Genomic DNA, 15,530 nt, shown 5'->3' with positions numbered 1-15,530 from the left:
AGGAAAGTCACACTTTTCTCCCCAGCAATATATTTTCTCCCGAGTCACATGACTCTGTTGGACAACACAGAATGCTGTGTGACACGGCCCAGGCTTTGCTGCCTGCTGTGCTTCGCTTGCGTCTTAACCACAGCATCACACGTCACACCTCACAGTCACTCCTAATACCATACTGCAGCAGACAGCTGCTCGAGGGAGAGGGAGAGAGGAAGGTGCCACACCTTTAAGCCACAAGTAGAGATTTCAGGCTTATGTAAAACCTATTATAAAGGAAAATATTAAATTTCACCACAAGAGAAGAAAATTGGGCAACAATCCATCATGGAATGTTCTCTACCTGAGTCTGGTCTCTTCAGAAGATAGCACACAAGACAAACTTTGATAAGAATGACTCTCCATAGCACTACCCATGACAATCACAGGCAGGATACAATAAATAGCCCTCATAAGAGAACAGATGATATCAACTCGGAAAGCTTTTGTATATCAAAGGAAGCCATTAACAGAGTAAGAGAAGAGAATGGAATGGGAGAATATGTGTAAATCACACTAAACCAAATATTTAATACAGGGTTAGTATGAATATATGTAAGAATTAAAAGAACTCAACAGCAAGAAAACCAAAAAAAAAATCCCTAATTTTAGAATGGGGTAAAGAACTTGAATTGACAGTTCTCAAAAGGAGACATACAAACGGCCAACACACACATGCAAAGGGGCATATCTACCTCTAATCACAGGGATGCAAATCAAGTAACAAAGTATCAGCTCAAATTAGGCACAGCAGAAAAAGATATTTTCTGTAGACAAAAATGTGGATAAATGGGAGCCCTTGAATGCTGATGGTGGAAATTTAAATTAGTATTGCCATTATAAAAACAACATGAAGAATCCTCAAATAACTAAAAATATAGCTACCTTGTAACCCCACTTCCATATATATATCCAAAGGGACATCAGCGCACCTGTGATCGTTGCAGCATTATTTCCATTCAACAAGACAGGGAATCAACCTAAGTGGCCATCATGGATAAACATTGAATGTAAGATTAACTAAACATTTGAGACATAGTTAAAACAAAAAAAGAATCCTAGTATTTGCAATTTATGCGTGAACCTGGAGGGAATTACACTAACTGTTGTAAACCAGACACAGAAAGACAAACACTGTGATCTCAGTTGTAAATAATATCTTTTAAAAAGTCAAACTCACAGAAGCATAAAACCAAAGCTGGCTACCAGGACCTTGGGAATAGTGGAGGGGAATATAGAGATGTTGGCTAACTGCCAGGAACCTGGAAGTCATGGAGGAAAATATAGGGATGCTGATTTAAAGAAACAAAGCTTCAGACAGGATGAGTAACTTCTGGGGATACAGTACACGGCATGGCAATTACAGTTAGTAAAAATGTAATATAAACTTGAAACATCCTAAAACAATTTAAAAAAATGTTCTCATTACAAAATTCTGTGGGACGATAGATGTGTTAAATTGCTTGACCTAATCACTTCGTGAAATATACATACATCAAAATATCACTGTTATGGCTTAAATAAGAAATGTCCCCCACCAGCTCATGTTTCTAAATACGTGTTCCCCATTTGGGGATGCTGTTATAGCCTGGCCCTGCTTCCGGCCCTCTGTTTGCTTCTTGATCTGCCAAGTTGCGAACTGCCCTCAGGAAAGGTTTCTGTGCCATGGGCAAAGCCACCCTACTTCCATGCCTTACCCACCATGGTGGACTGATATCGTCTATACCATCAGCCAAAATAAACCTCTGGGTTGGCTTGAAAGAAAAATGTCTCTTATAAGCTCATGTGTTTGAACACGTGCTATCCAATTGGTAACAATGTTTGGAAGAAGGGTGATGGAACCTCTATGAGACAGAGCCCTGCTATAAGTGCACATCACTGGGGCAGATACGGAGAGTATATAGGCGCATCCCATTTCCTTGTCTCTCTCTGCTCATGCTTGCAGATAGAAATGTGATTGGCCAGTTTCCTGCTCTTACCACCATGCCATCCCCAACTGTTGCCATGCCTTCCACACCAGGATAGACTCAATCCATAACCTAAAATGAACTCTCTGTTCCTGAGGTTGGTTTTGAGCATGGCATTTTATTACAGCAACACAAAATAACTAATATGCCTCTCTAATCTCTCAATTGCTTCTGTCAGGTCAGGACAGAAAGAAAATACAACCACTTTGTACACAGCGAATATATATATATATATATATATATATATATATATATATATATATATGTTTTAATCCGATTTTTAATACGTATATTGTCATATGCATATACAAGAGAATACTACTCCATGATTTACAGGAACAACCCATCAAAACATGCAACATTATTGAATAGCAAAGTCACAGCACATGATATAAAATATGACACACTGTATGTCTCCAATATGACATTCCAGTGCTGTTGGACTGAGTGCCCAAAGTCCAACTGAATAGTGGGAGAATGAGAATATGAGCAAAGAGGTCAAGACCATGATGGGGACACCCACTGAAACAGTCTACCTGAGCTAATGGGAACTCACAAACTCCAGACTGGGAAGGACAAGCATAGGACCATACTAGTCCCTCTGAATGTGGTTGACAGTTGCATGGCTGGGACAGACTGAGGAGCTACTGGCAGTGGCACCAGAATTTATCCCTATGCATGTACTGGCTTTGGGGAACCTATTCTCTTTGGATGGATACCTTGCTCAGCCTAGATATAGTATGGAGGGCCTTGGGCCTTCCCCAAAGCAATGTGCCTTACCCTCTCTGAGGAGTGGATGGGGGTGGAGTAGGAGGGTATGTGGATGGAATGGAAGGAGGGGAGGGAGTGGGAACTTAGATTGGTATGTATAATGAAAAAAGATAGTTTGTTTTCTTTTAATAAATAAATAAATAGAAGTTGCTCCAGTGCTGGCAAACTAATCTAGAGAGACAAATCAGAAGGGCAGTTCCTTTCCATTGATGGGCATGAGGTAACTTTATAGTGATAGATATTTCTAAATATCGATCTGGGTAATGATGACATGAATGTGTGAACTTACCAAAATCCACCGATAGAAAGCAAAATAACACAGAAATAAAGAATTCTCTATAATGAAATTGATTATAAAACCTAACAATCAAATAGCTAATTTTAATATACAAACTTTTGATCTTGGTTTCAAAGTTAATTATAAAAAATATCTTTGTGATAACTGGGAAAACCTAAATGTGGACACAATATTAAGATATACTATTAATTATACCACTTATGATCATGGAATTGTGGTCATATACAGAATCCTCATATTTGAGTATGCATGTTGCAGTATTTAGGAATATTATGGTAACAGCAATTTACTTTCAGATTTTCAGCAAAATCAAATTAATGCAGATCATAAGCAAGAGTTATTCATTAAAATGCTCTTCCAATTATTCTGTATGATTGAAATCTGGAAGAAAACAAGATGGCACTCTTCACAGATGTAGAGTGATTCCAGGATATATTAAATAAAGTGCAGCTTAGTTTATGTATATTCTTCCTGCTACATAAGAAAATAAATATACTATGTATAAGAGTGTGTGTGTGTGTATTTATACACACACAATGACAATGGTTACTAAAGGTGAAAACCTTGTTTAACATAGATTTTACAGTTTTGATTTTTATGTACAGTAAATGTACAAAAATTTAAGATAAAATTACAATAAAAAGATATAAAAAATATTTGTGGTCCTATGATTCCTCTCTATTCAATTAAAGCCAAATTAATTTTATTTAACTTTTGTAGTTGCTAATCGCCATTTTCCCCCTTCTGAACATCAGAATCATTTAAAAGGCTCTTGCTGGTCAGAAAATACAGCATCTGTACAACAGCACACAGAATAGTTAAAGAGATGAAGGAATGTCTTAGAAAATTTGGGGAACTATAAAACACTGTAACTCAAATATTTATACATAAAAAAACAGCAATATTTGCAGCAGCATACTCCGGAGATATAGCTATCCATTTTCTTCAGTAAGAAAAGCTGCATAGTGAGATAAAATGTCTCTGACTCCCAGGGCTACAATCACAACAGAGTACTTCCTCCTAGCAAAGAACTGACAACAGAGGGCAGCCAGCCCGTCCTGCAGCAGCTTTCAGGCAAGCAGCTAAGCTATTGGTTACAAAGAGAGGAAGCGGCAGCCAATAATGAAGTCTACAGAGACTGTTCTTCAGAGTTTTGCTAACTGTTCGGGATCTAGCACATTTAGAAATCATTACGCAGTATTTCGGTAAACTAATCATTCTTTGCAAAACAAACGTTGCCAGAAAACCAACTTGTGATGCAAACACCGAAAGTTAGGGACAGCGTTTCTGAGTAAAAAACCTCGGCAACTGTAGCAGACTCTGGAGTCCCTGAAACTCGCTTGCCCTCCACCCCTGCTGCACTCTGCCCCACCCAAGCTCCTCCTTAAGGCTGAACAAAAGACCTGAAAGAACTTTGTGACTTCTGTGCTGGTTTAAATTCAGTGTCGCTGCGGCTTCAAGGAGAGAAAGGAAAGCTAGGAAAAAGGGAGCGCTCATAAGCGTAGGTAAGTGCAAAGAAAAGCTAGTTTCGGGGCCCATGGGAAGAAAATGCAAGAGGGCTCCTTGGGGCAGGCACAGAAAATGACAGAGAATGAGCTTACTGATGTTGGGATACCAACTAGAAGGCTGAGTTCTGTAATGAGAACAATTCACGGATGAAGGCACGAAAAGAAATGGAATAAGGAATTGGAGGGATTAGGAAACAAAACCAGAGTTCTCCTCTAAGGGAGGAAAAAGGGTCTCTCAGGATGACACGGAAGGACTTCAAAACTCTCGGAAGGAAACTCTTGCAGTTATCAAGCGGAGTGGGGGCTTCTCAACACCCGGAAAGCCCTTCTCTGGGCTCAGTTGGGTTTACCGAAACAGGCTGGACAGATCCCCTTGAAAGAATGTTCAGAGTAACTGGATGGGATTGCAAGCTTGAAGTAGAGCTAACCAGGTCTTTCATGGGACCCCTGGAAGGATGCAAGGAGAACCCTCTCCAAGTCGGGAGGGTTTGGGTACTGGAGGAAAGAGCTGAAGAGGCTTCTGAGGAGTTGGGTTTGTCCCGGGAGGAGAAGGCAAGAAACTTGGTGCACTAACGCCACAAAGTAAGTTGTTTTGAAAATTAGGAACTCCATCTTGATAAAAAGGGAGTTCCTACGCTAATAGGAAGCCTGGGAAAGAATCTGAAAACCTGCAGGATTTAGCGGAAATGCCACACACACCCCCAGACGAGCAAGGGTCTAAGAGTCCCTCACCAGAACAGGAGTAAAGAGGAATTCAAAGAGAACTACTGTCCTGAGAGCGCAACTCTGAAGTGGTGTAGAAGAAATCCGAAAGCACTCCAAAAGGAAGTTGGGGTGAGTTCCCCGCGAGGCTGGAGTGGGCGGGCACTCGACATTTCCAGGGGTGTCCAGGGTCGGGACAGGGGGACCCGGAGGCTGGGGTGGGACAGAGCCAATACTCACAGAGCGGATCTCCAGCGCCAGGGCGCATTGCAGCGCCTTCACCTTCGGCATCCGCGCTGGGTGGTGCGGCGGGGAAGGGACCCCGGCCTCCGGCCCGAGTGCAGCGGGAAGACGCGAGGCGGGATAGGGACAGGGAGGAGATGAGGTGGCGGCGGCGGTGGCAGCTGTGGCCCCCAGGCCGGGGCCCGCGGTCCAGCCTGGGTCCCGCCGGAGCAGCAGCTGAGCGCGGGGCGCGGACTTGTTGTCATGGCAGCCCGGAGGGGCGGGGCCGGAAGAACCGCGCAGGGGCGGGGCATGCCAGACTGAGAGGCAGAGGGCGGGGCTTCTGACGGGGCTGGGTGGCTCTTCTGTGATGTCAAGCTGGGAGGGCCAACCGGTAGAAAAGGGAACAATTTTGACCTGAGCTCAGGTCTGAGAGTCTTGGGTTTCAAAGTGGTGAGGGCACCATGGGGAAGTGGCGTCAATCTGGGGCCTCAGTTTCCCCAACTATATTACAGTTAGTAATCTTCCTTGAGTTTGAATTTTGTGATACAGTTTACAAAACCAATATAAGAAATAGGGAATGAGCAACCAAGACATAGGTTAAAAACAGGACTGGAACCCAAGATCTCTCAAGTCAACCTCCCGGGATCACTATCATAGTCCTCTTCTTAGTCACCTGTTCTGGGAATCTCTGTCAGTGTATCCCTAAATTTCACGTCAGGATTTCCTGTCCAATTCACTGAGTGAATCTCAATGCCTGTTGCTCAGATGGAACTCTCAATAACAGATCCACAGAAAAGATTTTGGCCACAGATCATCAAAGATAAAAAGATCCTAAAAGGCTATCTCTAGTTAAAGTCCATGTTAAAGATTTTTTTTTTAACTGCAAAATATGTTAACTATGTGCATATGAAAAGTATGTGTATATGAAGAGTACCGGACACATTCTGACAATGGAGGGGAAGTCCCTGAGTTTTTATAACCCAGTTAAGAAACAGAGTGTTATTAAGCCTTAAAAAAATGCCCTGGATATTGTCTTACAAACTGCCCTGGGAGTAAACCCTCCAATGATTTTGTTATGGTAAGTCTTCTACTGTCATGAATGCATCCCCAAACTTCATTACTGCACAATTTGTCTTGTTTTATGTTAAATAGAATTAATACTTATATATTTTTCTATGATTTGCTGGGACAGCTAGGCCATATTGATGTCATGTATTTGAAGTTTCTTCCATTATTAGACAATACTCCAACACAGAAATATAGACATTGACTTATAAATCAATGTATACATTTATAAATTCTTTACTGTATTTACTATCAATGGTCATTTTTGTTTATCTTTTATCTCCTATTAGCAATACTGTTATGAACATTCTAGAATATTTTAGCACTCAAGAAGTGGCTCAGCAGTTACAAGCACTTGCTGTTCCAGAGGAGCCGAGTTCAGTTCCCAGCACCCACTTTGAGCAGCTCACAACTGCCTGTAATTCCAGGGGCAGGAGCTTGGATGTGCTCTTCCAGAACCTTGGTACACACACGTGTACAAAGACATAGACACACATACGTAAATAATTTTAATCCTTTAGAAGAGGTCTATTAATGCAGGTGTGGTGGAATAGGGAGGGCCCTTGTGCAGTGTGCGTTTTGCACATATGGGATTTTAAAGTATACTATCATATCTTCTAAGGCTTCATCAATTCCTGCTTCATCAAGAGTAGCATGGGTGCTTTGGGCCACTCTTGCCAACACTGAGTTTGCATTTATTTATTTTTTGACTTTTATCGATTCTTTGTGGATTTCATATCATTCATCTGGACCCCACTTATCTTCCCATCCCTCTCATCCACCCTGAGTCCTTGGAACCTCCCCCAAAAAACAAAACCAAATTTAAAAGAAAAACAAACAAACAAACCAAAGCAAAAAAAATAAAAGGAGAAGAATCTTGTTGGGGGCGCTGTAGAGTGGCCTGTTGAGTCACACAGTTTACCTTTAGTCCATTCATCTTTATTTGCCAGTGTTCACTGGTCTGGCTTGAGGCCTCTGGCTTCTGCTACTCCACCGACAGTGGCTCTCACTGGGGCTCCTTTGGATAGCCTGTTGTTCCACTCTGTCATGGAGAGCCTGCCGTTTGGGATCTGTAGGTTCATCCCCTTCACGAGCTCCAACAATTCGAAGTTGGAGTGGATGTTAGGTTAAGCCAACTCATAACCCTGGTTCTGGCCCCAGGTGGTAGCTGAGTTGGTCAGCCTGTCAGCTCCCCCTCATTGTCACTCCAGGGGCGAGCTCTTCAGCACTGCCCAGGCTAGCTCACCAAGCACAGTCTGCAGCAAGGAGTGGGGCCAGTTCTTCTACTCTCAGATCCTCGGATCCGGGTCACCCTCACCCACTCCCGCACCACCAGAATCAGCTCTGTTTTGCCCAGGCTAGGTGCATGGCCCTTTCCTGACTGTAGAATCTAGATTATACCCGCCTGATCAAACAAAGAAGCGACTATGTGCTCTTAACCACACATCTCTGAAGCAAGAATCACTTTAACTTTTTTTTCTTATATTCTCCAGATGGTGTATGTTGTCCTGGCATATGAGTATCTGTCTTTTCTAGGGTCTCCAATTTGCTGATCAGTTCACTGAGTTAGTTTTCGTTCCGGTTAATGCGGCACTCAATTCAAGAATGTCCATTCGTTAGTTCCCACACATGGATTAAGATTCTCTGCCCTTTCATTCCCTGAGACCACTTTCCCCCTTAGTTTTCACACATATTTTCTCTTTACTTCTTAAGCATGTCAGACAAGGCAATACACACTGTTAATCCAAGAACTCAGAATGCAGAGGCAGGTAGATCTCTGTGAGTTCCAGGTCAGCCTAGTGTAAGTAACAAGTTCCAGACCAATCAGGGCTACCTAGGAAAACCCTGTCTCAATTTTTTTTTATCAAACTTGATTAAATTATCTGCAGCCTTAAATTCCTATGTGTGCACACACGCATGTATGTGTGCACGTGTATGTGTTAGTGCTCACCTGTGCAGGTACATGTGGAGGGGACCGATTGTCTACCTTGGTTTTTTGGTTTTTTTGTTTGGTTTGGTTTTTTGTTTGTTTGTTTTTGGACAGGGCCTCTCCTTGAACCTGGAGGCCTCTGTTTGGCTACACTACCTACCTAGTGGGCATCTAGGGTTCACCTGTCTCTTTCCTCCTATCCCATCCCACTGGGCAGGAGTTAAGGATATGCGATCACACCTCACCTTTATGTGGGTGCTGGGGACCTGAACTCATGTTCTCATGTTTGCTCACCAAGCACTTTATCCACTGGGCCATCTCTAGCCCACTCCCCCATGTTTTTAATGTCATAGTCTCACTAGGACGCCCAGGCTAGATCTTAAACTTATTACGGAGCCCAGGCTGTCTGAGAACTCACATTCCTCTTGCTTTTGCCTCCCAAGTAATGGGATTACAGGTACACACAAACACATTGAGCTGTTCTAAACTTTTATCATTAGACTTTCATGCCATGCCCAACATCTATGTTGTGTTGATGTGCACTTGCCACAGTGTGCACATGGTGTTCAGAGCACAGCTATGTAGATGGAGAATCAGTCAGCTCTCTCCTAACTTCACCTGGGTTCCAGAGAGCAAGCCTGGGTCGTCAGGCTCACACAGCATATGTGTTTACCTACTGAGTCATCTCGCTGGCTCCTGGATATTTTGGTAACACACTGCTTAACATAAAATTCTGCTTTTTTCTTTTTTAACTGTTGATCTTATGCTAGCAAGGAGTTTAATTACTGGCTGCCTACTTTAAAGCTGAGTGGACGTGATGGTGTGTTTTGCCAGTGCAGAACCTGTGGGGTTTCTAAAGCCCCACTAATAGATAGAATTTAACATGGCTTCTGAATTATGTTTCCCTCTGTGTTTTGTTATGCTTACTTATAGGCTTCGCTGAGATGAGTCTGCTATAGGCCATACCACGGGGCATGGTTCCCACTGCTAAAGTCAGCCTACTTGGCTTACTTACCAGCAGAATGCCAGTAGTAGTAACCGCAAAGTTTTCATAGATGGCCTTGGCTGGCTGTCTTACGAGTAATCCTCAGGCATAAAGAGAAAGACAATATACTGGACAAGGCGCAAGTGTTCTTCTTGTAACCCAGACCATGTCTTCCTTCCTCCTAGAACACTTGTTTTCGGGCCAGTGGCTCCTAGGCTGTATAAACTCAGAGCTGAGTGCTTTGTGGGGTTCTTTAACTGTAGTGTGTAGTAGGGTGCATGTTGATGAGACTCCGCCCTCTCTGGTGCAGCTTTCCTGGGTCCTGGAGGACAAACAACACAGATCATAGGCTTCTACTTCCTGCCCATTCGCAGGTAATAAGCTTGCTGTGCCTGGTGTCTTCTACAAACATTCTGTATCATTGATTGTAACTTTTTGTCTACGAACTTCGGCACATACAACGTATGAAGAGGGAATTATGTCTATTCGGGAAAGTTTGGAGTTCCTCTATGCCCAAGAACAGCTAATCCTAAGTATTTCTGTGCTGCCTCAATCCTGAAGCAGATGCTGCCTAGCAAGCCTCAAGTGGTCCCACTCCCTACAAATCAAATTTATCCCTCTGCCTTGAACTTTTGAGGAAATCTTTCATAGCTTTCTGGAGTTCTCTCTGCACAGTTCACTTTTTTCTCTAATTCCTTGAACTAAATATTCCAGTAGCCCCCGCTACCAACCTGACTTGGCCGCCTTATGTAGTGCTTGGATACCTTCTCTCTACACACGCTACTGCTGGGAAACTATTCCCATGCAGAGCCTGGACTCACCTTGTGATCAAACGTAGGCTGCCTGTCATCCAGTATTTAAAACCAATAGCTTTCTGTACTTCTACTTCTACCTTTATATAAAGCAGGGGAGCTTTATTCCAGTTATTCCAGTCTTGGGAGCTATACCAGAACACAGAACCATTATCTCTTAATATTAAGGATCTTTAGTCTGGGTTCATGTTAATGGGTGACTGGTAAAAATTAAACAAGTGGAATGTTTCAGAAGGAAGTTCAAAATCAGTGTTGGAATAAGATCTGTCTTGGATAATACACGCTATCAAGCACACTAAGAATTTACAATGTTAAACATCTCTAAGTGGTTGGACTTAGCCTTTTAACCCTTTCTAACTCATTTTGTAATTCAGCACCTCGTTTTGGACATTAAAGGAATCTATAAAGGGTTTCATCTAAGTTGGGTTGCATAATAAAGGAAAGCAAATTATTTTTAAATACCATGAATGTCCCTCCTACCAAGCATGATGGTGTAGGCCTTTAATACAGCATTTGGGATGAGAGGGTCAAGAACACCCTGAGTTCAAGGCCATCCTGGGCTATGTAGTGAGGTCCAAAGTAAAGACTTTAAGATTAAACCTCTGCTGGTCCAAGATCCCAGAATTCATGTTGTGTGTTTGTGATGGTCACTTGACACAAGCTGCAATCTCTAGGGACAAGTCTCAAGGAGTGACTGTCTGGATCAAGTTGGCTTATTGGCATGGCGTGTCTGTGGTTGATTGTCTAGATCATATGCACTGATATGGGTAGAGCTAGCTTAAAAGTGAGCAGCACCATCATAGGCTGTGGCTTCTCAGTTATGTGAAGAGCAGAGAAAGAGAGCTGAACTGCAAGCATGCATGCATTCTCTCCCTGCACCTGGCTAAGGATGTGCTTAGCTGCTTTAAGTCCCTGCCATCTTGACTTCCTGGCGATGTCGGACTGTGTCTTAGTTGGACTTTCTACTGCTGTGAAGAGACACCATGACCGCAGCGACTCTTATAAAGGAGAACATTTCATAGGGCCTGGCTTACAGGTTCAGAAGTTTAGCCCACTGTTATCAATGGTGAGAAATACAGTGATGTGCAGGCAGACATGGTGTGTCAGAGCCCAGGTCAGAGGATTAGCAGGTGGCAGTTGACTTCAGGGGATTGGCCCACCAGGAAGTAAAGCTCTGGTAACTGAATCTCAGATAGGCAAGACCCCGATAGCCTTGACCTCAAATTGTCTCTTGCTACTGCTGTGTCTTTGCATGTTTGCCACTGCCATTTGTCTCTGATATCTGACATGACCTGAATGGGTGGGGGGAGATCCTCACTGGCCATAATGCAATATAATTTTTTCATGGAAATACCCCATTCTATTGTGTAAGCTCCTCAAGCCACACGAATGGCCAGACCTCTCCAAGGACCTCTAACTGCCAGGTTCCACCCACAGAATACTCTTAACTGCCCTAACTGTTGAACCCTGCCCCCATCCTACAGAGTAAAAAGCCCAATCTATGGAGATGAAATCCCACCTTGGAAAGCTCCACCCTGAAAAGTTACACACACACACACATACCCCAAGAAACTCTATATAAGCCCTATATCCTGTTCAGTTGACTGCTGTTTCTCGCCTGAGCAGAGGCAGTTCACCCGCCTGTTTTTCCCCTCCTAATAAATCTCTTGTATGAGGTTTGTTGTGTGGTGTGACCTTGTCATACTCCCTAGCTCCTGACTGCCAGGATACCTCTCTATCCGAGTTGCAATGCTTACATTTGGTGTTGTGACTCTGATAGGCTCTCCTAGTGCCAGTATTTTCCCTCATGGTCTATCCCTCTATTCCAGTGCACCCACAACAGACATGCCTTTCAGTTCACTGATCGCTCAGTACCCCACCCACCAGCAATTACATAAGTTTATCCTTGGCTTAGTGTAAATGTTAGTGTGAAAGCGACCTTTGAGTGTCCAGGCACCACTCTGATGCTCTTGGAGGCAGAGGCACTCCCAGCCAAGATATGTAAGGCAGCTGCAGCTGATGCTCTTCACTTGACCTCACCCCAACCCTTGGAGCTGCATTCTTGCAGTTTCCTTGGGCCAAACCAGGCTATTTTGTCCCTTTGTGCCCTCTTCTCCCACCATCTCCCTGGAGCTGCCTGTATCCCCCAGCTCTTTTAGGCCTTCATGGCTTTAGTGACACATTTCCTGCCTCTTTCCTGTGGAGAAGACTCCTCCTCTTAGAGTTCTGTTTTTCTTCTTGCCTTCTCACCTCTAAGAATGCACTGGTACCAAGAACTGAGTCTCTCTGCTGGCTTAGCCAGACTAATTAAACCCCTGATCTCTGTTGAGTCAACCAGGTCTGGTCTGGTCCGGTCTCGTCTTGTCTGTACCAGTCAAAACAAATCTGGTCCTGTTTGTTCTGGCAGATACTCGTCTGGTCTGGCAGAATCCGGTCAAGTGCAGTCTGCTCCAGTCTAGACTGTTCAGGTCCGTTTTTGTTTGTTTGTTTGTTTTTTCCTGTCTTGTCCAGTCTGGACCGATCTTGACCAGTATTTCCTGTCTGGTCCAGTCTAGTCTTGTCTCTTCCAGTTGAGACTGGTTTGCTCTGGTCTTGTCTGGTCGAGACCTAAGGACAGACAGCTATGACCTCAGGACAGACAGCAGTGACCTCAGAACAGACAGAAGTGACCTCAGGACAGACAGCAGTGACCTCAGAACAGACAGCAGTGACCTCAGAACAGATAGCAGTGACCTCAGGACAGACAGCAGTGACCTAAGGACAGACAGCTATGACCTCAGGACAGACAGCAGTGACCTCAGGACAGACAGCAGTGACCTCAGGACAGACAGCAGTGACCTCAGGACAGACATCAGTGACCTCAGGACAGACAGCAGTGACCTCAGGACAGACAGCAGTGACCTCAGGACAGCAGTGACCTCAGAACAGAGAGCAGTGACCTCAGGACAGACAGCAGTGACCTCAGAACAGACAGCAGTGACCTCAGGACAGACAGCAGTGACCTCAGAACAGACAGCAGTGACCTCAGAACAGACAGCAGTGACCTCAGGACAGACAGCAGTGACCTCAGAACAGACAGCAGTGACCTCAGGACAGACAGCTGTGACCTAGGACACCAGTCCGAGTTCAGGGGCAGTCATCTTCTTCCTACAGAATGATGATTCTGTATTATTTCTTGTTTTAGTATTATCAGTAAAAATTATGCCAATTAAATGAGGCAAAATACACCAAATACTCTCGACAACCATGGTTGTTGTTATATTATTATCACAAAAAAGGATGTTATAAAAATAATTGTGTGGCCAGAAAGTGGTGGTACATGCTTTTAATCCTAGCATTTGGGAGGCAGAGGCAGATGGATATCTGTGAGTTCGAGGTCAGCCTGGTCTATAGAGTGAGTTCTAGAATAGCTAGGACCATACAGAGAAACCCTGTCTCAGGAAAAAAAAATGTTATGATCTTCCCTTGAGTTGATTTATGTTGTTAAATGCATGAAAAAAAGTTATGATCTTCCCTTGAGTCAAGTTACGTTGTTAAATGCATGAAAAAAAAGTTATGATCTTCCCTTGAGTCAAGTTACGTTGTTAAATGCATGTTCCTGTCATCTAAGTTGATCATTATGTGCACCTTATAGGAGAACCATTTCTAACCCTGTAACTCTATACTTAGTTATTACCAGGAATACTACAAAAGGCTTAACAGAAATGATACAGTTTGTGATGAGAGATGAACAGAGCCTGGGGAGATGTAAAGTGTGCTTGTCATGTAAACACAAGAACCTAAGTCATCACAAGGACCCTAGCACCCACATAAAAAGCTGGGTGTAGTAATGCACTTGAACCCCAATGCTGAGGACGCCCAAACAGGAGTCCAGGGAGCTTGCTGGTCAGCCAGCCTAGCCTAATCAGTGAGCTGCAGGTTCAGTGAGAGACCCTATCTCAAAACATAAGGTGGAAAGTGACCCAAACACCAGTGCTGACCTCTGGCCTCCACACACAGTGCAGACACATGCACGTGTGCCCCCCCCCCCCCCCCACTAACTGGTACAGACACATAAAACGCACTCAAGCCGAAATCACTGTGATGTAAGAATTTTATTGTACAGAGCAGTATGAATTGTATCCTTTGGAAAAATGCGTTTGGGCTTAAGATGTATTCTACAATTACAAGTAACAATAGATACCCAGAAGTATGCTTTGTTTTATTAACCTTGTCCCCTAAGTGATATGCTAGCTCAGTCAATAAGAATTAGAGTATCGTTCCTCTATCTGAGTTTTACAAAGTAATAAGCCAGTGAAGGATCACATCCACACTTTAATGTAACAAGCTCGGGGGTAAATGGACATGAGTAACGGGCCAGCAGGGGACCAGTGGGAGAGGAAGACCACACGATGAAATTCCAAGTCCTGGTTACAAACCACTTTCTAGAAGTGGCGATGACTTCTGACCTTGCAGAGGTCCTCTTGAGGCCCAGTCCTACTTTATTACAAAACACAGAGCCTGTCAGCACAGTTCTCATGGAGCTGTTAAAGAGGTCTACGTTATAATCACTGGAAACAATCAGTGTGAATCCCCGTTGTCTGCATGAGGTGAGATTAGAACTTTGACCTAAACTGCGCACAAACCTGTGAAGACACCAGGTGAAGACAGCAGGTGAAGACACCAGCTGAAGACAGCTGTCTGCACACTAAAGGAAGAGGCTTCTGTCGCTGTGATAAAACACCAACCAAAAATGACTTGGGGAGGAGAGGGTCTATTTGGGTTATTGATTACAGTCAGCCACCAAGGGGTGTCAACACAGGAGATGGAATCGGGAATTGAAGCAGAGACCATGGAAGAGTGCTGCTTACTGGCTTGCTCCCTGCATCTTGCTCAGCCTGCTTTCTCCTACAAACCAGGACCATTTGTCCAGGGATGGCACCTCCCACAGTGGGCTGGGCACTCCCACGTCAATCATTGATCAAGAAGCCCCCACAGACTCGCATACAGGCCAATCTGGCGGAGGCATTTTCTCAACTGAGGGTCCCTCTTCCCAGATGACTCTAGCTTGTCAAACTGAAGAAAAAAAGGAAGGAAGGAAGGAAGGAAGGAAGGAAGGGAGGGAGAGAGGGAGGGAGGGAGGGAGGGAGGGAGGGAGGGAGGGAGGGAGGAAGGGAGGAAGGGAAGAAGGAAAACTTAGTCAGTAGAACTGACCCTTTGTCAACTTGATACAAATACACCATTATTAAATCCTA

The 15,530-nt window shown here is 44.0% G+C and overlaps 1 protein-coding gene and 1 long non-coding RNA gene across 4 annotated transcripts in view; one reads left to right on the top strand and one right to left on the bottom strand.

The window, feature by feature from the left end:
* Spata6 (spermatogenesis associated 6) overlaps window positions 1-5,778 on the bottom strand; it is a 95,623-nt gene extending 89,845 nt beyond the window's left edge. For both annotated transcript variants that reach the window (XM_075944797.1, XM_075944798.1), the window contains exon 1: window positions 5,520-5,778. In XM_075944797.1, the coding sequence (XP_075800912.1) occupies window positions 5,520-5,570 (51 nt within the window). In that variant the 5' untranslated portion in view covers window positions 5,571-5,778. The remainder of the gene's footprint in view (window positions 1-5,519) is intronic.
* The window catches only part of LOC142833417 (uncharacterized), a 28,656-nt gene continuing 17,374 nt past the window's right edge, over window positions 4,249-15,530 (top strand). For both annotated transcript variants that reach the window (XR_012907405.1, XR_012907404.1), the window contains exon 1: window positions 4,249-4,574. This is a non-coding gene — a long non-coding RNA (uncharacterized LOC142833417). The remainder of the gene's footprint in view (window positions 4,575-15,530) is intronic.

This window comes from Microtus pennsylvanicus, chromosome 13 (assembly GCF_037038515.1).
Source record: "Microtus pennsylvanicus isolate mMicPen1 chromosome 13, mMicPen1.hap1, whole genome shotgun sequence".
NCBI classification, from domain to species: domain Eukaryota; kingdom Metazoa; phylum Chordata; class Mammalia; order Rodentia; family Cricetidae; genus Microtus; species Microtus pennsylvanicus.
This window is presented reverse-complemented; position numbering and strand designations above follow the sequence as displayed.